The 27,633-nt window shown below is 40.6% G+C and overlaps 1 protein-coding gene across 1 annotated transcript in view; it reads left to right on the top strand.

Annotated features, from left to right (window-relative positions):
- Positions 1-27,633, top strand: part of TMEM132B (transmembrane protein 132B) — a 233,968-nt gene that overhangs the window by 154,207 nt on the left and 52,128 nt on the right. Inside the window, exon 4 of the mRNA XM_071572287.1 lies at positions 7,773-7,959. Coding sequence (XP_071428388.1) covers positions 7,773-7,959 — 187 coding nt within the window. The remainder of the gene's footprint in view (positions 1-7,772; positions 7,960-27,633) is intronic.

Raw genomic sequence — 27,633 nt, 5'->3', positions numbered from 1 at the left:
CACTGACTTTATACCCAGCTTGGATGAAGTTACCTGTGGTTGGGTTATTCAGCTGTAGCACAAGCTCCCAGAGTTGTACTCTTGTTCTTTTAAAGGTCTCATGACAGTCTGTGGAGGGAGGGTCTTTTGTATATGAGTTTCTGCACTGCAAAGAACTTTTTATGCCACTGAATTTCTCATTTTGAATTTCCAATCATTGGTCCTTTAAAAATCCAGCTCTGCTTTATAATATATTTCAGCTGCTTTCACAGCAATGTTGAAAATAGACCGTGTGATTATGGTATGTAAATATGTAAGAATTTCTGAATAGTTAAAGAAGAATTATAAGCACCATTTGGGCTGTTTATACTTATTAGCTGGATGAGTTTCAGCATAAGTCTTTCATCATAAAATCATTCTTATTTTTTAAACAACAATAACTTGCTCTGTATTTGCATCCAACATCAGCTAAACCCTGGCTCCAGTTTCCTACTGGATCTGTTTGTTATATTCCCCAGCAAGATGCTTCCTCCTGGCTGAGAAGCTTTATTTTAAGAAATACACAGCACAGCAATAAAGAAGTTCTAAATAGTAGTCAGAAAAATATTCCAGTGCAATCAAAATGCTTTTTTAAACCCCAAAAGACTGCCTGCTTTTTCAAAAGGGAAGAGTCATGAGAAAGGTACAAATAGAGTTCCAGTGCCAGCAATAGATGTTACCAATGGAACTCACCAATTATACACATACTGGATTTGGTCCTAAAAGTTTTGTTAAAGGTTGACTAAAATAGTATCTGAGGACTCTATTTTACCAGAAGCATTTCTGTACACTGTCACAAGGGTGCAAGCAAATAAAAATAATTGAAGCAATTGTCTCAGTTGTCTCCAGGGTTGTCATGATGATGTTGATAAAATCAAATAAAGTGGAAGTTATTGCAAGTTGTTAGTGAGAAGCACAGTTGTGAATTGGCAGTGGAGGAAGCTGAAGAGCTTAAAAGGTTTGCTCATTATCTAGATTTATTGTTTTCAGTTGTGGGAAAACGTTGGCTAAGCAAAATAACATGAGTAATATCTGGTCTTGGTGGTATGTTTTGAACAAAAATATTTGCTTCTTATATTTTATGGCTTTTACTGGATTATTAAAATGTGTTGTGTCAATCCATACAGTCTTAATGGATTGAGCAGCTTGGGTTTATCCTCTGTAGCCATTTTCTTTGCCCAAGCATCTGTGAAGAGCATAAATTTTTATAGCAGTGGAAGAAAAACAAGATCAGGCACCAATGAATGTTTTGAGAAAGTCTGTAGTTGGTAAACTGGACCACAGAGCAAGTTCTCTGTTAGACAGCAGAGCAAATGGTAAGTTGTGACTTTGAAATGAATCGAGGTGAAAACAAACTTTTTCCATCCCCACAGACTTAACTTCCACCTGCCATCCATCCTGTCTTTCTCTGGGACTCCTGCCCTGCCCTTCTGTGCTGTGTCACAGAAGAGGAGTGAGCAGGGCATTTTTCAAGTGTTTGTGTCTGCCTTGTGCCCCAGCTGTCTGTTTTCCCCCAGCAAAACAGAAACCTCTGGGGACAGCACAGCAAGGGGCAGTGGCACTGTGTCATCTGAACATCTGCACATGGATGCAAACACTTGGAGAAGTACTCAGGACATGTGGGTAGTTTTCTTTGGCTTCTAGAGAAGTTCATCCACTCTGCAACCCTTGACAGGGATACCTGCTCTCATTTCTGCCGGGCTCCAGCCAGGCTCATCCCCAGTGCTCCTCAGGAGGAGGCCCTTCCTCAGCAAACCACCTTGGGAGAGCAGTGTGAGCAGGCTCTTCCAAGCTCAAACACATCTTTGTGCCCTTGCAGGCTAATGCAAATGGTGCTGGGAGAAAAGGGAGTAGGTTTGAACATCCGTTATTAAGTTAGACCTTGTGTGTAACATCAGGTGAAGCCGTTTCACCTCGCTAAGGTGTTGTGAGGATGTTGTAGGTGTTTGAAGATACCCTGGTTTTAAAGGTGCAGGAAAGCAGCTCTCAGCAAGGTACAAGGGCTGTCACTACTCAAGTCTTCACAATTCAAACACTGCATGCTGCCCTGCTAGTAGGTATTTGCTTTCATTTCCTTCGTCTTAGGCTGCTGGTCTTAATTTCCTTAGGGGATAAAGGTCAGGACCTTTAATCTGGATCTTTTTCCCCAGAGATCCTGGCCATCTGCTGCTTCATTTGACTTCAGCAGGAAATTAGGGTCTTGAGCATTTCCAATCAGTTGTTGAAAAGCCTCCTCTTGTAAGTGTTTGCTCTTCAGTAAACTGTACTTATGAAATTAATCCTCTTGAGATCAAAGGAGTGAGACCTTTTTACTGAAATATTTTATGAACTAATGTACCTTGGTCATGGAAGGTCACTGAATTCTCATTGAATTTTGGTTTAATGTTTATTGAATTTGGTTGCAATTTTTCAGACTAAAAATTGGCCATTATTAACCTTGAAAAGATTCTGAAGCCACAGGATACCACACATTTAATTATTTTCAATTACCTCGTGTCTGCTCCATTTTTTCGAGTTTTGTTTACACTGCTGTGGGCCTCATAAACAAATTGCCATTTACTGAAAACTCTATTTGATGAATGAATGAAACTCATGATTTCCAACTGCACTAATAGAGGAGTCTGACTTTGATCTCCTAAATAGTCAATGACCTGGCAGTGTGAGCCAGCAAACCCTCTGTGTGCCCGTGGCACTGCAGAGTGCCCTGCACTGGCACCCTTCACTGTGGCATCTCATTCTCTCTCAAAGACACGGGGCAGGCCCATCAGGTTGGTCAGCAATGTAAATATTTCTTAATAGTGAATAATAGGCATTTATTTAAGTTAAGTACTGACCATTTGGACTGTTATGCTGCCGTGACACCAATGACTGAATATCATTCCAGTACTTAATTCAATAATTCCATGTTTGATTTAGACAAAAATGAGGAATAAATTGAATTATTTCCATGTCAGGTGATTTCATAGTACTTGTTAAACCCTCTCATATCAGAGCTATGGTGGACCTTCACAGTGATCCATTATTTTGTGAAAAAAAGCCTATGAAGTTCAACAGAAATACTTAATGAAGTAATAAATTGTAGAATCATAGAATGGTTTGGGTTGGACGGGACCATAAAAAACATCCAGCTCCAAACCTCTGCCATGGGCAGGGGCACCTTCCCCTATCCCAGGTTGCTTCAAGCCCTGTCCAGCCTGGCCTTGGACACTTCCAGGGATGGAGCAGCCACAGATTCTTTGGGCACCCTGTGCCAGGGCCTGCCCACCCTCACAGGGAAGATTTTCTTCCTTAAATCTACTCTTAACATCCTCTCAGTTTGAAGCCACTTCCCTATGTCCTACTGCTACATGTCCTTGTCCAAAGTCCCTCTCCAGTTTACAGCTGCCCACCTGGATGTGTCCATTGGGAAAGTTCTTGGACTCAGCAACATGTTCCTGTCCTGATAAAACTCTATTCTGGTGTTGGCTGAAGCTGGAGTTGGCTTTATTTGGCATGGATTTACCATTCTGTGCCAAAACTCTACTCCAGACTGGGGTCCCAGCCATGCCTGTGAACTGCTGGGTGTGGAGTGAGGACTGAAGGGGTCACAAAGCTTCTCTGGGCTGCTAGAGGCCTGGTTTGAATGCTTTGGGTAGATACAAGCCCAGACAACAGGAGATTGTGCAGAAATCTCAAGGTTTCAGAGGTTCTTCTCCCACCTAACAGAGGAAGCATTGTGAGAGTCCACAAATAGGATAATAAATCACAATCTGAAGAAGAGGACCTACTTACTGGAGTTTGTGAGAGGAAATAAATCCAAAAAGACCCATGGGGTTTTTTTTTCTCCTCTCACCAGAGAGAAAAATGTGTAATGAATGTCTCATGTCTGAAACACTGGGCTGGATTCATCAAAGGGAGTTAGTAATTACCAAATTGAGAGAATCATGAAGCGCTTTTCTAAATTTGAAAGGCTCATCAAGAATAGATCAGGAGCAGGCAAAATTAATAGTTATGAACTCATTTCCATAGAAATGGACTTATTAGCAAGCATGCCAGCTGCCTAAAATTATAAGGTCTTTTCCTTGTGCTTGCAGGAAATAATCTTTTTTTATAAAAGTAATTTTGACTTTTTATTTTATATTGCTCCTCTAAACTAGGATTTGGCAGAATCCTGAACTGGGAAAAAAACTTCAGTGGACATTGGAAATATTTAACTAAAAAGAGCAGAAAGGTACAGAAAGGAAAAGTGATTTGTAGTCCTTAAGATTCCATCAGACTCTTCCCAAGAGTACAAACTTATTTAAGAGAAAAATGAAATAGATCTCCAGAAAAAGCTGAAAAATCTTGATAGGATAAAGTTTGGTTTAATGGGATTTAATGGCTGATAACAGCATGAGTTACAGTCTTTGTCTTCTCTGCTTGTGGATTTTCCCACTGGTAGCATTTTGCCTTCAGGAGGCAGTTGCAGCTCGACAGTGAGTACAAAGACCAACATACTGACCACCAGCTACAAATCAGACTCAAAGCTGAAGATTTGCCATGGCAGGGTGGAGCAACTGCTGCTAAAAAGGGTTATAGTGTAATGCTGCATAGCCAGGAGAGAAATTTAGATACAGGTGTTGGGATGTGAATTCATCAGCTAATGGAGCTGACATAAGTAAAAGCCAACCTTTGAGGGCTCGATTATGGTTTAATTTATCGCTGGTTTTACTTTAGCAACCTACATCAATTTCAGTGGGAAAAGGCAGTGGGTTCCCACACGGTATTATAGAGATGGTTAATAAATTGCAAGAATTATGAATGTAATACCAATCTTTCTACCAGGAAAGAAGCCTCTGTAGGATAAGAGATGCAGCAACCAGTAGGCAGGCAAAGAAATTCACTTTTCAGGTTTTATTTTTTATAGTTGTAACCTGGGAAGAGACTTAGAACAAAGAGGGTGGATTAGTCCGTGGGGCACTCTGTGTCCCAGATACTGGAACACTTGGCATTGCTCGAAGGCTGAATCTCTGTCCTAAAGAGGACAAAAGGGACACCTTAATTTTAGAGAAAATTCATTCACCCACTACTTTAAAGGTAACTGGGAACCTGAATTAAAGAGTCGAGGAAGCTGAATGCTGGTTTACTAAAGGTGTACCCTCAGTGGAGAAACTCAGTTGGTAAAAGATGGTTAGGGGACAGCAAGTCCAAACTACAACTGGATCCTTCTTTGATCAATATTAATATGTCATGCAGCATCATTTGCTTCTGACACAAAGCAGAAAAATGTTTGACAAACCACGTTGCTTTTCCACAGGATGATAAGGATTCTCTTTGGAACCAGGATCAAGACTGGGGAGTGAGCTTTGCTTTAGTTTGTACATTAATATAGTTAGATCTGAGGAAGGTTTATTTTATGAGTTGTTACTCTTTTGTAGGTGCAGAGAGACTCATTGCTAGCCCAGCAGTGATAACCATGTCTGCCTTTCAATGGGAGGTGTGTGTTGTGCAGCTCCACAGCTCTGCTCAGGGGACAGGAGAGGTCTCTGCATATTTACAGCACAGGAGTCATTTTAGTCCCCAGCACATACTTTAGGTTGCTATATAGGCAAGACCCACACGTGCTTTTCTTAGGGACATCTGAGTTCCAGTCTGTCCTAAAAATATGAAACCACTATTGTGGTTTGGTTTTGGATGCACAAAAAGGAAAACAGGAAAGGAGTCATTGAAGGCAGGATGCACTGTACTCCAAGAAGTGCCAGTCAGTGGGACTGGGATGGGATTTATCCATGTGGAATGGATTTATCACTGCAGACTAACCTGACATATAATTTAATTGGTGTATCTAAACCAAACCCCTCATTTGGTGGTTTTGTTCTGAGTTTGAAACCACTCATGGGTGTTTTTGTGAGTGGCAACTGTTGACTTGAACACATTGAAGCTAAATTGCAAATCTAAACGTACCTCTACAGGCCCAATATCTAGATCCATAGGTAGTGTGAAGCTCATATCTAAATTTTATATCTGTGCTGTGAGCAAACTAATTTTATGTAATTTAGATAAAGCAAACTGCTGGAAGTGTTAAGCAAAAAACTGAAGTGAGTACTCCATTGTGGTGCCCACAGTGGTTATGTTTTTTAACAGAAACAGTTTAATTACATCCCTATTATTGTGTAATAAAATTTGTCTTAAAAGGTTATCACTGATTGTCTGATTGGCCACCCAAAAAATGCCTTAATAGCTTCTAGTTTTGCCTGGAGGTGGATATTATCTTCTGTCAGCATGGAAAATATTTATCCTCCAGGCATTGAAGCATATGTTTGCATTGTTTATTGTCAGAAAGAAAACATGAAAATCAATAATTCCTATTCAGATTTTTTTTTTTGCTTTACAATGCACCTTCAAAAACATATGGCAAACCCAGATTCTGCCTCTGTGTGCAGCTGGGAAGAGGAAAAGGATGTTTAAAGTCTCTGTTCTCTGTGGCAACAGGATAAAGGGTTGTGGAGTTGCTGCTCTAGGGAAAGGGCAGACAGGGAATGTGCTGTGGGACAAGACAGGGTGAAGGTGCAGAGAGGGAGGATGACTGAGGGGTTCCTGCTGGCACAGGGGACATCCCTGCATGGGGAACAGGCTGCTGCTCACAGTAAGGGCACATTCAAGTTGTTACAGAATGGCCTAACACACAGCAAATTCTGATTTTAACCTATTTTATGAGCACATACCCCAAACTTCAGCAATATTGATAACATCAGTTGTCTTTCCAATGATCTCACTAAACAGCTGGGTCTACACTCAGGTTCCCTGCCTTGCCATCCCATCTCTGTGTTCTGTAACCTCCAGCAGGTCTCCACTCTGCAGTGTCTGTCTGGGGAACTGGGGCTGACCCTTGTATGCTGGTTTGGAAAATACCTTAATTTTTCATGGACACAAAGTGTTGGAAGAGCAGAGGTCTGTTTTCTAAACAGATCCCTGCTGTGGATATGCTGAATGTTGTTGGTTAAATCTCTGTTTGCTTCTCTGTAACACGAAGATAAGATCTGCCTTTCTAACCTGAGGATTAATTATTAATATTTACATAGTGTTGGACCTGAGGTGAGTGCTAAGTGTTGTCACAAAAAGAAGCAGAAGTAATTTTTAAATTCAGTTCTCCATGCTATGCATTTACATCCATTTCTTTGCTTTTAAACTTTTATTTCAAGATAAAAAATATATAATGATTGCCATATAATTACAAGTCTGCGCCACTGACGAGAAGAACGTTGTCATGAATTGAAAATAAGAATAGTCTACGCCTCATTTATTGTCATGTATAATTTCTACAAATCCATTTTTTTCACTGAAATAGAGACAAGTTTGGGTTTGAAAGACTTTTTTCTCCCTCCCAAGAGCTCATTTCTGATACAACATGAAGAATGGCCAAGCATTCTGTTGTTTTGCAGCATCAAAATTACAATAATGGTATATTAAATAATTTAGCAACATCTGTGCAATGCTTTTCCCAGGGTTTGTGGCTTGTTCTATAAGTTCACTGTGATTATGAAGAATGAATGCTTGAATTTAATGGGAAAAATACCTTCATTTCAAGAAACTAAAAGATAGTGTCACCTTATCTAGAAAGTATAGCAGTTGCTATATAATGTATAGTCTTATTTACGTTTCTGTGAATGTCTTCAAATCCATATATTGAATTCAATGATAAATCTTATGGTGAGTAGAAAAGTAAATCTAAATCCATTTTGTTATTAACATCCTACTGATATTGTGGGGAATTTCGCCTTTTTTTTCTTTTCCAGAGCAAACACATCCTCTTATGAGATCCTGCAGATGGATTTTGAGATCGACAACACCAGCAGCCTGGCAGGGGCCCAGCAGATCACCTGGCAGGTGGAGTACCCCAGGGATGACTCCGTGAGTGAGCTCATGGTCTCCGAGATCTTCGTCAGCCGAACAATGTTTGTGGGGATTGTTCCTCTTGCCATGGTAAGAACCTGCTGCTTCTCCTCTTTGCTAAATGTTTCCGTTGATCCTCGTTAGTATTCCAGGGAATGTGAGCCTTTTTATTATAAGCTACTTCCTCTGCACCTGCTGCGAGTGATTTAAATGCAAAAAATACATTTCAATAATATTTTATTTACCTGATATGCCATAATGGCTCCTTGGAAACCGTTTGGGTCTTTTGTGAAAATCCTTTACCGTTTGTGGATTATTGGTCTGGTACACAGTAATGGCTCCTCTGGAGTCGTCGTCTTCTGGTGTATTAATGCAACTGCCATGCCTGTGCTCTGAGGGTAAATGTTGTAATTAGTCGGGACACTTTCAATGAAACAAATTAACATGCATATGTGGGAGACTTCATGGCTAAACCAAACAACTGGACTGTTTTCTGCTTTGCTTTTCCCCAAAAGAGCCAAATAGTCCAGTGAGCTGGAAAGTGTCAATTTAATAAAAGGTGCATTTTGAGTCACGCAGAAAGGACAAAACACTTTCCAAAGATACAGGTGTTGGACGTGTTTTCCAGGCAGGTTTGAGGTGTATGTGTGCAGAAAGCTTGAAGCTGATGATTTAGGTAAAAAATGCAAATATATCTTGATAAAATCAAAGGCACCTTCTCCAAGAAGGACCTTTGACCTCTGTTTGGGCTTGATGGACTTTTTAGTACTAGAGCTTTGCACATGAACAGGGATTTCAGTGCGGATAGTTGGGTGTAAAACTAGAGAAAGAATCAGAGAGTCAGGATGTTGCACCAGTTCCCTCAGAAACACTCTGGTAGTTTTTGCTTATATTCTTACGACCATTTGCTCTTCCTTTCTGAGTTAATCTGTGCTGATTGTCTTTCTCTTACACCATATAACCAACAAAAATTGGCATTCTCCTCTGCATGAACACTAGCATGACCAGAAGAAAGGACAGATGCTTGTAAAGGAAATAAGACTCCAAATCACTTTAATTTCCAGTTCCTACTGCCAAAGATTGCACTTCTGGCAGTCCAGTGTTAGAGGAGAAATTATGTGCAGAAAAGTCAATAGGGAATTTTCTTCTACTCCTTTTTCTTTTTGAAGCATGTAGGAGATGATACAAAACTCCAATTGTGTGGATGGAATATTATCAATTAGTAATAGTGAATCAGATATAATAATGACAGAACGTGGTGCAGGAACATCTTGCATATAGCACTGTGACTTCAGGTGGGTAACATGGAGTTTGTGCTGTGTAGAGCTTCACAGATATAAAAGAAAAGCAAATCCATCCCAAAAGCCCATTATGAATGTTGGATCGGAGCTTTGCTGCTCTGTCTGCCAGGGATTTGCCAGGGTTTTACTTCATCTCTTTGCAGCTATGGCAGCTGTTGGCCAGTTCAGCTGTCTCTAAATGCTCTTGGACAAAATCTGAGGCTGAACCTGAATTCAGAGTGGAGCTGATCTAATCTCTGTTACTTTCTCATTGTAAACTAACTGTGCAGTATAGGAAAAAGTGTGTTTTTTTGGATGAATTTCTGACCTTAATCCTTAAATGGGGGTCTCATATAGGCTGTCACTTTGTGTTTGCACATCAGCATCCCTGACTGACTAGACCCAGAGCTGATTGGAGAATTGATGGCAGCAATGGCAAAGAAAACAGCTTGTATATGCATTTCTTTACCTGTATTTGTCAGTTTGCAGCTCTACTTCATTTAACCATCACTAACTGGTGCAGGTTCTGCCACTGCCTTGCCCAACCAGGAGCAAAAAACAATCACACTGCACATAATCCTTTGTTGTTCAGAGAACATTCCCGATGTCAAGAGTTCCTGACTGAACTAAACGTATTTTAATGTTCCTCTTCAGGATTTGCCTGGCTCCTTGGTAAGGCAGATCCCTCTGAGTGCAGCTGGTGTCTATGAAGGAAGGTTTGGACCTTGCCCCCTCCAAACACCACCACAGAAGGGTTCAGAAACCAGAGTTTCTGTGACTTTGCCATTGCATTGAAGATAAATAACTTGCTGTTCCATGTCAGTGTATCCACTCTTTCATTGTAAACACTGAATATTTATAGATGAAAACATAGAGTTCCTTTGAGAGTTTAAAGTTTGAGCAAAACATTAGTGCCTGATTTGCAGGGGTAAATGTTTCCATGGGGTTACCAAACCCTTATGATGGCTCAGTGGTAATGGCACCACCACTTGCATGAAGTGCAGGACAGTGTCATGACGAAGAAAAAGACATAACTCAGTCAAGGAACATGATGGTAAACTGCAAAGCCTGCATGCTGTGACTAAAAAGGAACAGAGATTTTTAAGCCTTGCTAGGGGTATTGGGAAGTAACTGGAATCTTGTTAGCACATGAGAAAAGTAGAAATAGTCAGTGTAGCAAATCCAGCTGTTCTCGATAACTGTAAAATGTTGTGGGTTTCTTGAAGTATTTTGTATATTTTTTGGAAAAGGACTAGGATAAAATCTTGGAATATTGGGAATTCCTCCCAAACTATTCATTTTAATTTGAATGACCCTCCATACAAAAAGTTTCATTGGCCAAATATAATAGACCTTGACAACCAAATTCAGTGCATTCAGAATAGGTAAGTAAATAAAAAATTTGCACTAATGAGAGAATGCAAAACAAAATTTCATATTGAAAGAGAACCTGCTTTCTGCATCATCTCACAGCTCTCCCCAGATCCTTGAGCTCCCTCTAATTGAAACATCCCGTTTCAGCAACTGCACAGGGCCAGCCAGTTGGGATTTCCCAGGAAACTACACCCAGATGGAAACAACACACTCCAGTAATTGAGGCTTTGCTTTCTGAAAGTCTTATCTCTACTTCTGGATGAGCAATACAGACTCTGCAAGTAGGATGGTGCACAGAGAGGGTGCCGTGGGAATGCAGACCATCCCTAGGAGACATGGCAAAGGAAAGGGAAACTATCAGGCTGGGATCACAATTGCATTCTGCCTGCACCTCTTGGGAGCTGGTTTGGATGCCAGCTGAGCTGCTGCTGGAAGGGCTGGCCAGCTGTGGGGAGTTGTTCTTATGGCTCTGCTTCTAAATCAGATGCCAGCTGAGACATTTCAGTCCTACAGCATTTACTATAGGGGAAGATAGTGGGGAATGCTCTTGTTAAGCTATACTGGCATTTCCCTCATTCCCAGCTGCTGACAAGAGCGTGGAGAAGGGAGTGACCCTTCCTGCCTGCAGCCAGAGCCACATGGGACAGCACACTGGCTTTACTTGTTGAATGTTTAGAGATGTGAAAGGATGTAAGAGGGGAGACCATCTTTCAGCCCATGCTTCCTACAAAAAGCCCCAGTTTCTGTTTAGTCCAAATGTGGCCTTATTACCTCCTAGCAGGTGACCAGAGCAGCAGCTCCAAAGCAATTCTGAGCACAGAGCACTTCTTGTCTCGCTGGCACCATCTCCAGCCTCTCAGCCTCAGGTGTGATCGGATCCCAGATGGTGTTGCTGTGTGCATTTTACACCATTTTGGAAACAGACTGTTGATTTTGTCTGGTGTTCAGCGCGACTTATGCTGAGATGATCAGACAAGATTCTGTGCCTTATGTACCTGTCCTACCTGGCCCTTCTTTTAGAACTGATCTCCCAGAGTGCTTATACCAGCAGCCTGGAAGATTTTATTTCTGTAGATGAGCCTAGATGGGGAAATCCACCCTTTCTGAACATGGAAGATGGGTATATGCATATTTGTCCTCTTGTATAAGGGTCCAGGTATAAAAATTATATGTATTGAGACAAGGTGTCATAAGATACCCAGGTATAAATAAGTATGGAGGGCAATGTGTGATTCTTTTTTTTTTTCAGACTGCTTTAGAAGTGGTCAGAGAAATTTTAAGTTCTTTGGACAACAGGCTGAGAAAACACAAAGCTCAGAATGTATCAACCTCTGAAATCCTTCAGAGTGCTGCTGTTTAATCCCAGAGCTGTGCAGCTGTGCTGGGACAGAGAGTGGTTTTGAAAGTGTACCAACACCATCTGGGTGTGTGTATTCCTCTATAACTATGACTTTTCAAGTTATTCTAAATTAATTTTTTGTGAACATACAAGACATGAAGATGGATTGTCCTGTAACTGCTCGAGCATTTTCGAATAGCTAAAAGGGGCTGGATGGGCCTGCTTACATAAGGGAAATAAATACATGCTAATTGCTAAAACTCCATGCAAATTAACAAACAAATTTTTCCTTAAGTACCCTATTATTATTTAGTATTTATGTAATCTTTTAAATTTTCAGAATGCTTTACAGAAATTAATTAGTCAAACCTGAATAAACCGAGCTTGATAAGAATGGAAAATTAAATGGAAATTAAGTCAATCTCAGTTATTTTACCAGTTTCTGAAGGATTTGTAAGTCACTTTTCATACTCCTAAAGGTGCATTTTAAAACACTTTAAAAAATCCTACAGTGCTCATGCTTATCATCTCTAAGAACTATTTTGGTTAGAAAAGAGGCAGTATTTGTACCATCAAGAACTGAAGACAGCAGGGAGGAGTGGCTTTGAGGACTGTAAATGCTGTTTTATCACCTAAGCTGTGCAGAGCTGTTTAAGCCGATTTAATGCAGGTAAAAATACCTGTGTGTGAGGATTACTGCCTTAGTCTGAAGCCTATTTAGAGGCTTGGAATATTTGACTCCCGGAGGTTTCTTTGGAGGAAGCTGGAAGGAATATTTAGTTATAGCCACGTTTTTGTCATAACCTTTAAAGATAAAGGATTGTTGAGAAATTTGAGCTCTAGAAAATGAAGGAGTCTGATCAGCTGCTGAGCAGTTTAGAGATCCACACAAGTTTCTGCCCTGAGCATTCCTGTACCTTCCTCCTGTGAGGTACAGATGTGTCCCTGGGCACCTTGGAGGATCTGGACCTGGCTGTTCAGTTCCACATTCCACGATCTGCTGTCAGGTGGAAGTGTCACCTGCTTTGCTCCTGGGAGGCTTATCTTGTTTTCTTGTTGGAGATAAATGTCTCTGATAAGTGATTATTCCAGCAGCTGGTGTACAGACTAACACATTGAACTAATGTCCCCCAAAGTGGAAAGGTGATCCATTTTCATCAAATGGATAGAGTAACAGGGCAAGGTGAGGAAAGCACACCTGAAGCTCTTTTTGGTTCCATTATACTGAATATCAGGAAAAGAATGTGCCTTCTGCTGTTACAATTACTATGAAATCTGCAAGTGATTATTTTAAACTAAGGTTTATGACAGTGAAACAGGATGCGAGTTGTGAATCTGGTTGTTGTCTGATGCATCAGAAGGTGTATTTTAGGTATCCAGCACGTCTGTCAGAACATTGTAGAGTTGGATCCAAACTAGACACCTGGATTTGTCTTAATACAACAATTTTGTAATATAACAATCTTGAAAAGTGCAAGTGTATGTCCTGCTAGTCACAGAAATTGATAGCACAGATAAATCTGTTCTATCCAGTGGTGATACAATTCTCAATTATCTGTCTTGATCTAAGCAGACATAATCTGCAATTTCCATAGTTAGGAAAAGTTGCTGGTAGTGAGGTTGGCAGTAGAGTCTGACACTCCTGGGGTGCAAGAAACAAACACTTCACCAGCTTTGAGCCTGTCATCCAGGTTTCTGCCACAAATAAATGTGATTTGATTAATCTGCTGTCTCACTAACGGTTAGAGAAAAATAAAAAGGAAGAAAAAAAAGAAAAATCCAGGTCTTTGAGAGAGTTTCTAGGCAACCATGAACTTAGTCAAAGTAAAGAATAAGATATTGAAGAGATGTGTTTAACTGGTTCTTAAGAGAAGACTCCAGCTGAGGCTGAAGGCTTGTAGGACAATAGGTTTAATAATAGACAAATATCTGGCATTCTCTTCTGATCTAGAAAAATGATGGCTTGGTCTGTGACTGACAGCACCAGTCTTTTAGATATACGTGCTGCAGATCCTTTCTTGTGTAGTAATGGAATTGTAATTCCCAGACTGTCATTACTCTAAAGTGTTTTTCAAATGCAACAATCAATATTTCACCAGGGCCTCGAGCCCCTCAGCCTGAAACATTTCTGTATATGCTACAAGTATTTAATCTGTGTCCTCAGGAATCTTGTTTCTTCCCCCCAAAATGAAAGCTATTGGTTGACTAATGGTTTGCTAATGTTGTGAATCACTTACACAGATGGCTGTATATACTCTGATGAGGTTTCTTTTAAATGGGAGGCTGAATAATGGCATGTCTGGTTGCTGCTGGCAAATGCACGGACAAGAACATATGGAAAAATTGTTCTTAAAGGTGCCCATGTCTATAACTCAGGCTGAAAGGGGAGCAACACTTCACTTATTTGTTTTAGAAAAAGAAGGAACACAGGGTAAGGGGGTTTTTTTCTTTTCTTTTTCTTTTCTTTTCTTTTTTTTTTAATTTTTTTAGTGTACTACTAGCTTTGGCTGCTGAGTATCCAGTGAGGAATAGGAGGGTAAATGCAGTTTGGGATTAGTGTCACCAAATCCCCATTTGCAGAGGAGATGGCACAGTGTCCTATTCATGGAGAGTCCATGGCATGTTGTGCTGGGAATGTTGTCACATGCCAGGGCACAATCTCCAGACAGATCCAGATGCAGCCACGTCCAGCCATGGCCTGCAGAGCTTCTCTGTGCTGGGTGATGTCTGTGTGACCTTCTTGTCAACCAGTCATTCTGAACTTTAGAAATCCTGTTTCCTGGGACTGCTTCTCTTGGTTTGTACCTCTTGTCTGTAAGTCTGCTGAGACTCCATCCTGTCCTATTATTCAGATTTTGTCACAGCTTTCATTTGTGATGATCCTTCTGCCCTTCTTTGGGGAAAAGATTCTTCTGTGCACTCATTTTAATTCAGCACAAGTTAAAAGATGTCTGAAGTGCTGGGAATTTGAGTGTCCATGTTCCTACACAGAACACTGTTGAATTCAACTATCAAAAAGGGAGTGTTTAAAAGCAGAAAGAACTTCAAACCTTTAAAGAATTTATATTTTCTACAGAAATCATGCTTTGCTAGTGGAGATACAGCATATATTCAGACAACAATTAAAGGAGCACATTCACTCCAAGGTGGAAGCTGACCCACACTTAGAAAGCAGCTTATCTTTACCTTAAACAAAAGAGAAAATATCAAGCTTCAGCAGCTTTTTCCTTTGCTTGCTGTGGGGTCAGTTAAAAAAAATCCAAACCACCTAATCCTGAAGTGTCAAAAATACCAGAATAGAATCAGTCATTTCTAGCAAACCCAGATGATTTACATATTTTTTAGAAGTTAGTTAAATGCTGCATTTATGTTCAAAATTATCCTCTATGTGTTTATCCAGTGCACTTAATGCATATTTCTTACTTGAAATCACTTGGACCTTTGACCTTCCAGTTCTCTTTAAATTACAAAGTGCCTTTCTATTTTACTTTACATGCAAAGGGATCTGCCCAGAACATGATTTTGTTACTCCAAACATTCACCATTTTGCAGAAAAAAAATTTAAATATAAATCCAATATGGAGTAGATCTTCATCCCAGAAATAGCAGGGATTATCAACATTGTTTTTAAATAAAACTAGAATGTATGTCTCCCAGATCACAGATCTCAGTGTGAATTTTAACATTGATTAATGTTAGCAGGATGGATGCCTTGAGCTTTCCTAAAACCCCACAGTGGAAGGATTGATTTTAAACTCAGAGCAAATTAAATACTGTGGAGAGAGTAGAGAATAAGAAAACAGAGATTCTTCTGTTCTATTACTGTATTTCCCATGCCCATAGTGAATGTTTTATGTCTTTGTAGCACAGATATTATCTTGTGCAATTATTACCATCTTCAAATTAATTGTCATAGAGAATTAAATGGTTTTGTTTTGTAAGGCTGTTCTGGCAACCACGGGATGGATTTTATGCAGAAAGAAGAAATTTTAAAAGATTTCTTGAAACACATCAGCCAAAACACAAAGCACTGAAGATTTTATTAAGTTTGATCCTGGGGAAGATTCTGACTCTGAAACATGCTGGAAGAGAAATGGGTGGGGAGGTCATGGCATGAGGAATGGCCACATGGGCTTTGTTGTCTGAACAAAGCCTGGGGATTCCAACACACCTTGAGCAGACATTGTGAAAAGTGACTTTGGAATAATCAAAACTCTTTAAAAGCAGAAAAACATGTTTTCTTGTAGGACTGAGGTGTTTGATTAAATAGTAGAATCCTGGAATGGTTTGGGTGGGAAGGGACCTTAAAGACCACCTCATAAGAGCCCCCTTGCCATGGGCAGGGACACCTTCCCCTTGACCAGGCTTCTCCAAGCCCTGTCCAGCCTGGCCTTGGACAGGGGTGGGGCAGCCACAGCTTCTCTGGGCAACCTGTGCCAGGACCTCCCCACCCTCCTGGGTGAAGAGGGTAAGTTTCTTCCTAATTTCTAGCCCTGCCCTCTGGCAGTTTGAACCCTTGTCCTGTCCTTCCATCCCTTGTCCAAAGTCCCTCTCCAGCTCTTTTGGAGCCTTTTTAGGCATTGGAAGGGGTTCTGAGGTTTCCCCAGAGCCTTCTCTTCTCCAGGTGAACACCCCCAACTCTCCCAGCCTGTCTGCAGAGCAGAGGGGCTCCAGCCCTCAGAGCATCTCTATGGCCTGTTCTGCACTCACTCCAGCAGGACTGTGTTGAGTTTCCCAGAACTGGATGCAGTTCCAGCTGGGATCTCACAAGAGCAGAGTAGAGAGGCAGGATTACCTCTCCATGAACTGTTGCCCACTCTGCTTTTGATGCAGCCCAGGATATACAAAATAATGTACAAATACTTAATATGAGAAGAAAAAAAGTGCTTTTTTAAAGTGAAAATGTCCCATTCTGAATATGGCAGAGTAGGACTATTTTGATAATGTCAGGATTCTTTCTCAGTGTTCTTCCAAAAATGAAATTCCAGACAAATCTCCTCAATTTCATCAAGTGTTTCATTTTTAACTGGACTGTGTTTTTCAAAGGGTATCACATTTTTTCTCTTTCAGTCTAATTCTGGGCATCTGAAGTAGGTTCTGGAATGCTCCATGATAATGATCCATTATCCCTTTTTAACTCTGCTCAGTTAAACATCCTCTACCATTTAATTTTGAGAGGGGAAAAGAAAGGAAGAAACTAAAGGAAAATTTGCTATTGGTGGGGCAAAAATAATGGCATTTTGAATGTTTCCATGAAAGCAACGTGACATGACAAATTTTAAGAAACTCTGTGAATACTATTAATATTTATGATGCACTCAAGAAAACAGCTATTGTGTGCCACATCCATCAAAGATAAGAATTGTATTCAACTGTGTTGGATGATAAACATTGAATGACAATAGTGGGAGATTATATGAGGGTTTTCATACTCATGTTTTATGCCTGCTTGAGTAAAGCACCGTGTTATGCTACTCTGAACCAGTAATTTTCTTTCGTGAAATTAGATACACTTGCTGATACTTGTTACAACCATAGTCCAAAATATTAATGAATATGCAGGGAGGGCTGATGCCAAGTGGTTGAGAGATCCTGTTGCAGGCTAGTCAGATTCGAGTTCTAAAGGCAGCATTTTCCACTAATCCTCCTCTTGGAAATCACTCTGAAATGTACCAAATTGCAGTGATTTGATCACATATTTGCAGTTGGATGAATACAGGAGATTATCCCATGGAATGAAGGCCCTTCCAGCATAACAAGATGGCTTTTTATATCCTGTGTTTCTCCTTAAGAAAATTCCCCAGCACCAGGAAGGGGCAGGATTTCCTGTGTCGTGGGAATGCCTGTGCTGATCCCACACCAGCATCTGCCTTTAGATAATGTGCCCCAGAGTGTCCGAAGTGTGGAACTGCTTTTCTTCTTTTTGTCATCACTGTAAAATGCAGTTTTGGAACTAATTTATCATCACCCAGGGAAGCAACTGCTGGAGAGAGATAAAGGGGACTTCTCTGCCCCCTCTTGCTCTCCAGCAGTGCACATCTCCTCTCTGTGCCATGTGGCCATTCCTGGCCAGCTCCACGGCCCCCTCCTCCTTCTTGATGCTGTGGCTGCTTTGTGATTAATCCCTTTGGCACCAGGCTCTGTGTGGTGCCACCTCCATGTTCTTCCTGCCCTGCCTCCTTATTAAAAGTGCAATGCTTTGGATATAGTTCTCTCTGAAGATCAGACTGATGGTGCCTGAATTCTGCACCACAGAGCCCCCTTTTTGGATAGAACTGTAATGCAGAATTGATTGATGAATTCCTGGAGCTTCTTTGGTCAGGTGTTTCTAAATAAAGCTGTGTTTGGAAGAGGTAACATAACATGCTGACCGTATATCAAGGGTAGGAGGACATCCAGGGATTCCTGCAGAGTGATCTCAGGTCTCTTTGATCCATATGGAGAGTTACTATTCTTAGAAGACCCTCCCCAAGGATACACAGGCACTAAATTCTTGTTGGAAGTGTTTCCAATAATAAATGTGCAGAGGGAAGTGCTCAGAGGTGCTCTGCCCCAAGCTGCATGGCTGGGCTGTCTCTGGAAGGCTGTTGGGATACCTCTCTCTGCTCCTTAGGTTTGCAGCTTCTGATGAACAATTTCCTCATGGGAGTTCAGTGCAAGCTGATAGAGGGATCCCTTGACAGATGATCAAGAGTGGTGGGACCTCCTGCAGGCCAGGAATAATGGCACTGGAACCTGCTGGAAGAGGGATGAGCTGAGCCTACCTGAAGTGATTTTGTGAGCAGTCCAGACTGTTCACAGGACCCAGACCAAGGAAACAGTGCTGGGGAAAGCTACAAAGCTTTTGCTTTGTCTACCTAAAATGAGACTCCTCTTGTTCCTTAACAATTACCCAATAATTTGAGTAATCTGTAATTTTTTCCAGTGTGCTCATTCTGGTTTTATTGCCAATTAACTTAATATTCTAGTCTTGGTCTACAGCTGATTGGCCAGTAATTTGAACCAAAGCCCTCATCAAAAGGGCATCATTTGTAAAACAGAGAAGAAATCTCCGAGATACTGAAATTACTGTTAATTAAATCAGCACATGAATATAATGGGCACACATGAACAAAATTATGTTTGTTTTTGAGCTGTTCTGCTAGCTGGAGAGTAAGTCCTATTAGGAGTATTTAGTAGTCAGCCTGTATTTATAAGACACACAGCAAGCTGAGTCCTTTCTGCATGAATTAACTTTGTATTGTGTATATATATACTGTATTTCTTATGTTCATGCTGCAGTGAAATCTTTCCTTTTAAAACAGTCATTTGTGTTTTACACAACTCACGTTCAAAGCTGTCACTGACCTTAATGTAGTTGCTTCTGATTTACATGGCCCCAATATCAGTTAGGCTTAGGAATTATTTTACATGTAATTTCTGTGTTTTTAATTAAATTAAAATGGCTTCGTAAAGATGGAGCAGAGCAGCAATCAGAGAGCTTTAGAAGTTGTAATGGAGCATATAAGCAGCTACTGTGTATGAAGAAATTTCTTCCAGAGGTGCCTCAGCTTTACTGAAAATGCTAAGTTGAAGCTTTATTAATATAATCAAGATACCCTAACATGGTGCTTTGGGGCAGCCCTGTAATATTCTGTGGTGCTCAATTCTGAAGTTTGTGAATTAGCAGCTTCCCAGCGCTGCCTCCTGTGGAGCTGGAAGGCCAAGCTGCATTTTGTGCTGGTTGGCACTTTTTTGTGAGCTCTTTCAAGATCAGTCCGAGGCAGAAGAGAGCCCTCCCTCGTGGGGATGGCGAGAGGGAGGCACCAGCACTGGTGAGGGCAGGGAGCAGCAAACATCCCAAATTCCTGTTTTTTCAGAGGGAATAAATACATTTCCTGCTGTGGCCAGAGGAGAAATGGATCCAGTGAGGTTCAAGAGGTAAAGTGTTGCCATCATGCTGAAATGTGTGAACAAGAACAAGGGAGACATCAATTGAGTTTTGAATAATCTTTGGGACCTTTGAATTCTGGCTTGGTGAGGGCACTGAAATGGCAATGGCTTTCATCATTCCAGCTGGGAATACCACTGTCCAAAACTTCATGCTGGTGTGGCTCCTGTGCTGGTTCCTGGGAGAGAGCCCAAGTCTGCTCCTCTCAATTCCTGCAGAGGAAGAACTTTGCCCTCACCTCTTCACTGATCACAGCCAGTGTTTGCTGTTGGTGCTTGTGCAGCGTCACTGTAGGGTTGTCCTAAATAGTGGGAGGAAAAAAGGCAGAGAACATAATCCCAAAATCACACTTCACTCATCCCCATTCCTGCACATGTCCTTTCTCCTCCTGTTCTCTCTTTGTGGTCAGGAGCAAGCTAATTCCTACGGTGCTGACCTGGCCCCATGAAAGAGGAGAAGCCACAAGAGTTAAGTTTGATAGTAAGAAAATGCAGGGCCATTTGGACACTGCAGCATCCTGGTGTGCCAGGCATGGGTTAACAGCCTTGATGTACTTCATATTGCTGGAGATTTAAGTGACAAAGAGAGTATTTGATCTCTGTCTCTCATTAGTGTGTCATTTCTTCCTTAGAGTATGGATATAAAAATGTATTTGATCTGCTGCAGAGTTAAAACCCCTCATTGTTTCAGCCTCCATTTCGAAGTTCATCGAATGAAGAGCAGATTTCAAAGGGAAAAACGTGCTATTAAATTCTGTGTCAGAATAGGCAGGTGTAATGGTTCTTTAGTTTCTTGCCAGCTCAAATCTAACTCTGCCCATAGAAATCAGAAGAAATGTTTACCATGTAATATTACCTGGTTTCTGGGGACCAGCAATTTACATTAAAAGCCAAACTCCAGCCCTCTGAAGTGTGATAGCCCCCGATGGTGAAGTGCTGCCAGTGGTTTGAAGAATTTGAGCCTCTTGGTCAGATTTCTGAGAGTTACTAAGACTCCAGGAGTCTCAAATAAGAGCATTCACAAAGATTCCTATTTATCAGTTATTTTCAGTTGTAAACATACTATTTAGAATTTAGAAATAGTTATTTCTTTTAAGTTGCATAAGTTTTCTTAATTATGTAACTTATATAACAAAATCAACATCAAACTGTTTGGTGGATTTGTTTTTTTCCTTTGGTAAGAGCACTGTAGCATTGTTGCTAGTTCCATGATGACTTGCTCAAGAAAAGAGGCACAACAATCCTAGTGGTCTCCATGGCTTATATCCTACAATGTGAATTTCAATCCACAACTAAGAATAGTTTGGTGGAAAAAGGTTTAGGCTAGGAATAATTCACAGAAAATAATTTTGATAAATGAGTGCATTTTCAGGTTTTCCATGGTCCTGACCAATTCACAGAGAGGAAAAGGAATGCAAAATTAATCAAATAAATTATTCATTATATTCACTCAACTACAGCTAACAGTGAATTGTCTAGACAGTAATTACTAATTTTTAACCTATGCATGTTCACATAACACTGTTGTGTGAATAGGTTCAGTATACAGTGGCTTGAGATAATAGTAATGGATGTAAGTCAACTAGCAGGTGATTTTAATTGGGAAATTATATTGGATTTTTCTATTGAACTCTTCCATAAAATATTACATAAATATTGAATCTTCTCAATGTTTTTTCTCCAGTTGAAAATATAGGCACACAGAGTTCTTTGCTAACTCGATCAGTGCATAAGCAAATATCCTTTTTCTTTTTTTCATTTTTAATTCTGCTGTAAAATTCCCCAGAAAACCATTAGATTCAGAAAACATCAAGAATCTGCAAGCAGTGGGGTGCAGTAACAGTGTTTTTTATTTCAGTGATGATTTGCCACTAACAGGTTTGAATGGCTCCTTGAGGAGGGTTTGTGACTGTGATCTGCTTCAGATTCCTGACAGTGCAGGGAACAAAACTTAGTCCTTCCCCTTTATTGCTGTGGCAAAACCCCAAGACTTTGGGGGGATTCCCTTTGGTTCCCAGGTGATGCAGAACCTCTTCACTGAGGGATCTCAGCTTCCAGCTGCCTGGGGGATGCACTTGCTGGGATTTGCTGGGTGAAGCTGGTGCTTGAACAAGGACCTCAGAGAAGTCCCCAGAAGGTTCCTGGCCACACCTTGGCCAGCTGGGGGACCTGAAGCTCTGTCAGCACTCACAGCCAGCCAGGGCTGTGCTACTGATCATCATTTCTGCGAAGAAGACAGGAGTTTATATTCCTTTGATTTTTTTTCTTTTTCTTCTTTGCAGAAATCACTATTACAGTTAATTAGAAAAGAGTTAGATTGAAAATCAAGCAGGAAAATGATAATCTGAAATGGATTTGTTATTGAAGCTTGTGCCCTGTGGACTAATTACAAATTGGTAGTTTTGTGGTGCACAACTGCTCTGACGTGAGCAGAAACTGTCATTTATAAAGCTCTTCCATCTCACTTTGGGTAACTTGCCTTAAGAGAAAAATAGCAGGAAACCCACACAAACAATTGGAAATGATGCAAAAACTAGGACATTGTAAAAGAATATTTGCATAAAGCGTTGGTTTGGTGGATGTCAGCTACATCCTTTGGGAAATGGCTTACAGAGAGATGTATTAAAAACTAGCCACGTTTAGCTTCCATTAACCCTAATACAAGCTCTGATTCTGACTTCCTCTGTGCTTAATGTTATCTTAATGCATTTTGATTTGATATTTAATTGCAGTAATTTAATTAATGATTCTGTAAATAAAAAGGCTAAGTTGTGCCCTCCTACACGCACGGATATGCACAGCAAGCAGCTCCAGTGGCTCCTGTGAGACTTGAATTTATGTGTCTTAGAGCAGAATTTAACCCTAAGGGTGTATGATAAAATGCCCAAATCCCAAAATAACCCTGTAATGGTGTTTGCATTGGAAATGTTACAGTATTAGTTCAAGCTTCCAGGAGGAGAGTAGCATTTAAAACGCTAACCTACAGATTTCTCCCTAATACTTGTTGATGGGATAGGTCACAGAATTGCTTCCTTATATAGCTGAATTACATTTAAAATAGTTTGCAAAGGCGTAGTTATTAATAAAACTGTTACTAATTGGATAACATGCTATTAAAATTGTTACAGAATCCTATTGACCCAGTGGGTTATTTGCAAGTCAGAGCTTATATAGGTGTTTATGACCCTCCTATTGATGAGCCTATAACAGTCTGGAGCATATGCTGCTCATGTCTGTTGCACACTTAAAAGGTCTATTAAATATTGATTAATCTCCCTTATAAACCATTTATAAATAGAAGCATGTAGTATAAATGTAACCTAAAATCATTGAGACTACATGATGTGCAAGTTAATAGTAGGAATGTTGAAAAGTTAGGGAGTGCATGAATTAAGGGAATTGGATGAATAAACTGTTTTTTTTAGTATGGGAGAGTGGAGTTCCCATGGAAGTCAGGAATTTCCCATGGCAGGTACTGAAGATTTTCCTCTTTTTAAACATCTGTTTATAAACAAGAGGTGACATAATGCAACTTCACATCTACTTTGTAAGCTCAGTTCTTTTTCCAGAGTAGGGCTGTGCAAACCACAGCTCCAAATACTTATACAAAGGAGAAGGGACATCAAGTATTCACATATGGAAAGACAGTCCACATTCCCAGGTGTTCCTGCTGTGAAATGCATAGGTGTTCTGCTGATGTTAATGGAATTCTGCTCTACTCTCTATATGATAAATCACAGCCAGCTGCTTCTAAATCAACCCCAAAACTGAATTGAATTTGGTATGAGCAGTGTCTCACTTTAGCACAATTGCCAGCTGTTAAGCTTGGAGCTAAATCATATTTATGTCCTTTCAAATCTATGCCTGTTACAAGTGAGATCTGAGTAAGACCCTTTGCCTGAATTTGCCTTACCCTGAGTTTGCATTGCCATGTAACTTAATATTATTGCAAATACCCCTGACTTGTACTTTACAAGTAGGTTTTATTTTGGAAATGGCATTTACCCCATAGGATTCTGTTGTCATTAACTGGGTATTCAGATGGGCAAGAGCCAACTCTGGTCCAAAGTGTGATGTGCTCTGAAAACCTACAGAGGAGTGGAGGAATGACAAGTCCATCCTCCCAGGCAGTCAGGATAATCAGCATGCCGTTCACATGCAAAGGGAAAAATCAGATAGATGGAAACAACAATAAACTGACAGTGGTTCAAAGTGCTTTCTTTCAAAACATCTCTTGCAATTTCCAGCTGCCTCCCTTCTTTGTCACATCTCACTTCTCAGATAAACAGCAGAATTAGTCAGACACACACTTAGCAGTTTTCACTCATCACTCAGTGTCTGTACCTGACCCCCGGGCTCTTAAAAGCCCAACAATTAACCGAATTCCAAAGAGGATTACAATTGAGAATCAGAGGGTATAAATGTGATTTAGCACGGAGTGCTGAGCATGACAAATCATTTCTGTGCCTAGACCCTGCTTGTTCTGAAATGAATTTCATTTAGAAGCACAGAGTGGTTTCAGCTGTGGTCCAGTGCCAAGTATTAGGTGCAGTCATGCAATTTCTGCAGATCAGTTCTTGCAAGGATGGCCAAGGCTGTTGGACCTTTCCTGAAGACAAAGTGCCACCATTTTTGTCAGCTTCTTAGTCTTGAGAGGGAATACAGAGACATGCATGTACAAACCAAGCTCACAGGTAATTTCCTTCTCTTTGGAAGCTTGATTGAAAGCAGAGCATTTCAGAAGGAAAGCACAAGGACATTGCAAAGTGGACTCAGGATTTCTTGTTTGTGTGGCTGGAGGCGACAGAGATCTTGATGCAAAAAATTTCCAAAACTTGTGGTCTAAGTGTACAATGAAAGAGTTTCTTGAATGCTTTCCTGCTGTGAATTACTCTGTGAGAAGTTTGTCTTAGGCTTTCACTCCTACAGAAGCTGCCGAGTGTTTCATTGATAAATGAAGACATTTCTCCCATCCAAAAGGAATATTAATAGCATGCACGTGTGTGTTTGCATGTCTGTGTATTGAGTTGCCTTGGAAACAAGGAGAGAAAGCGCCATGAACCAGGACATGCTTTCCATTTAGGGAACATTTGTGCTGTTGTAAAACCGCACACAAAAATAATCAAATTCATTCATCCATTCTATGAGGATCTTGCTACGGAGAGCAGCCTGAGCGTGTGAATCCCATGCAAAGATGACAGAAAGCCACTTGACTTTGGTTGGTTCTGAACATATTGTTGATGACAAATGAATTGACATTGGTGAAGTTGCTCATAAGGTGGGGAAAAAATAGTACACAAGTTATACAAACCCTTGGCAAAGCTCCAGGTGTATGTTAAAGTCACTAAGATATGAAACAGTCCTAGAGTGTTCACACTGCAAAACAAAGAGGGCAATTTCACCTTATGTATAAGAACAGCTGTTTCAGCATATTGGCCTCAAAGACAGTATGTTGAAACAGCTGTCCAAGTGTTTTGGAGGTTAATCTTCTCAATTAATCACTGTATATTTTCTTCAAATTATAATAATGTTTGTACTGTTCCTTGTGGGCATGTAAACAAAATATTAAAGTTTTAGTCATCAGTGAAATGCCTGTCAGAATGCCTTGTGTACAAAGAAACTCTTGACTGCAAAGTGACACTGGGTCTTGGAGGGATGAACATGTTGTCAGTATAGATGCTGATCTTGGCAGCCAAATTCTAGTGGTTTTTTAAGCAAAAATTTCAGAATCACTGGCAAGATTGATCTGTGAGACACAGACACTCTGGACTTTTGTATAAAGTTCTGTGTGTTCTCAGGTGTGTTGTGCTCTCAAAATCAAACACACATGAAAAGGCTGCTTCTCCACTTCAGCTGAATTAACTTTGCAGCATTTTGTGAATGAAATCCTAGAACCTCGCACATGTTCTGCATATTCACTGCCATTGAATTGCAGACAGCCACTATCAGAAAAATCCTCTGGCAATCCATTTGACCAGAAATAAATCAAACTCTAAACATCATTTCCAACCTTTCTAAATATCACTGCACATATAAAAATAGAAAAATCTTTATATATCATATCCCAGTCCACCTTTCATGTCAGTGTTTTTTTCAGTCAAATGTTGGGTTTCTGGATTTGTTTACCCCAAGAGACCATACAGAATAAGAAGAGTTGTCACAGAAGTTGGTGAATACAGACTACAACAGCTATGCACAGCTATGCCTAATGGAGTCTGAAGTCTTTTCCTCTGCACTAATTTTCCCAGGTTGTAGGTTTATTCCCCTCTGGACTGAATAGCAGTGCCTGCTAGAATGAGGCTTTTTAGATGGAAACTGGTTTTGAGATTCTTGTGCAAGAAAAGAGAAAAAAAGCAAACCAAACCATAAATGGTGCTGCAGAGAAGGGAGCTCTGCAAGCCATGGCTGCCTCCTGAGGTGCTTCTGCTTAACACAGCCAAGGTTGAGTCTGGCTCAGGCTGGTGTTTCTGAGCCTCAGCAGTGACACAGCCCAACACTACCTGGCCAGGAAATGCCATCTCTTCCGCTCCTGCCACACCTTGTCATTAAGAACAAATACAGTTGCAGTTTTATTGTGGCTTGTTCTCTCTAATAGCTTTTGTCACATTGCATTGGTAAGTGTACCGGAGTTAATTACAGCACAACTGGGAGAAAAATCCCAAACTAAATCAACAAGTTGCACAATTGCCTTCATTAACAAAGAGGAAGAAAAACAGCTTTAAAATGCTGGGTACTGCTGCATTTGACAGTGTAACTGGTGGGCAGGAGGCTGAGTATCAGGGTTATTAAAAAAAATATTTAAAACCAAAACAGAAAGGTGTGTTTGAGGTAGTTATTGTGGTCCTGTGACTTCAGAAGCTGGGCCCTGGTTGATTACTTTGCGTCATGTTGGCCAGGAAAAGTACAAAGATCTGTCCTTCAAAACTAAATGGCAGTAACACAAGAGAAAGCTTTTGATTACCTGTTTTTGCTTTTTGTTAGAATGGCCTTCTGGCAATAATTTTTAGGCTTTTGAAAAATTCTTTCATCATAGCAAAGGAACAAAGATGTATGGAAATGAAGTTTTTGTGTCAAGATCCAGTTTATGCATTGTCAGATAATTCCTGTTGCCTAAAAAATTAAAAATGTTGTAGTTTTAATGAGATATTTTACTCACCATGTTCTCACTAATTTCTTCATGTGAACTTCCTTATTCCCAGGCCCAGGTTCAGCTTTTGTAGGTGATGACGCTCACCTGGGGTTTGCATTTGTACCTGCATGGTGTGGATTTAAACCTAAACATGCTACAGTTGGGACATGCCCATTGATTTTGTTCCAGAAGTGTCGTCCATCAAAAACCTGAGCAGAGCTTGTTGAGGCTGTGCTGGGAGATGTTCCACTTCTGAGACAGAAGTCACAACACAGGCAGAGCTGAACTTCCTTTGCTGTGGTGCTGTTTGCATTCTTACGAAGCAGATGTAAATAAAAGTGTTAGTGGTCTTTGAATGGGAGAGTTTGTAATTTGATTTAGGCAAGACTCTCCTTTTGGGAGGAATACTCTTAAAGCAAAGTGTAGGAAGTACCAACCCACACCTGTGCCACACGAGGGCATTTCAGCCCTGAGGGGGTGAGGTGTCATCCAGAGGGGAGAATGTGACTGAATACTGCAGGGTGCAAGAAAAGAAAGAAAAAAGCCAAAATTACAGTAAGTGGAAGATGAGGAGAGCTTGCTCTTTTCTGTGTGGTAATTGTCCAGGGGCGCTTTCAATTGAAAGCACTTTGGACCTGGAATTTTGTGTCACGTTTATGAAGGCCTTTAAGTGCAACGCTTTTTCCATCTTTGTCAATTCCTTGCTAAAATGA

The sequence above is a fragment of the Pithys albifrons genome, chromosome 17 (genome assembly GCF_047495875.1).
Source record: "Pithys albifrons albifrons isolate INPA30051 chromosome 17, PitAlb_v1, whole genome shotgun sequence".
NCBI classification, from domain to species: Eukaryota; Metazoa; Chordata; class Aves; order Passeriformes; family Thamnophilidae; genus Pithys; species Pithys albifrons.
Note: the sequence above shows the minus strand (reverse complement) of the source record. Positions and strands in the feature narration are given on the sequence as shown.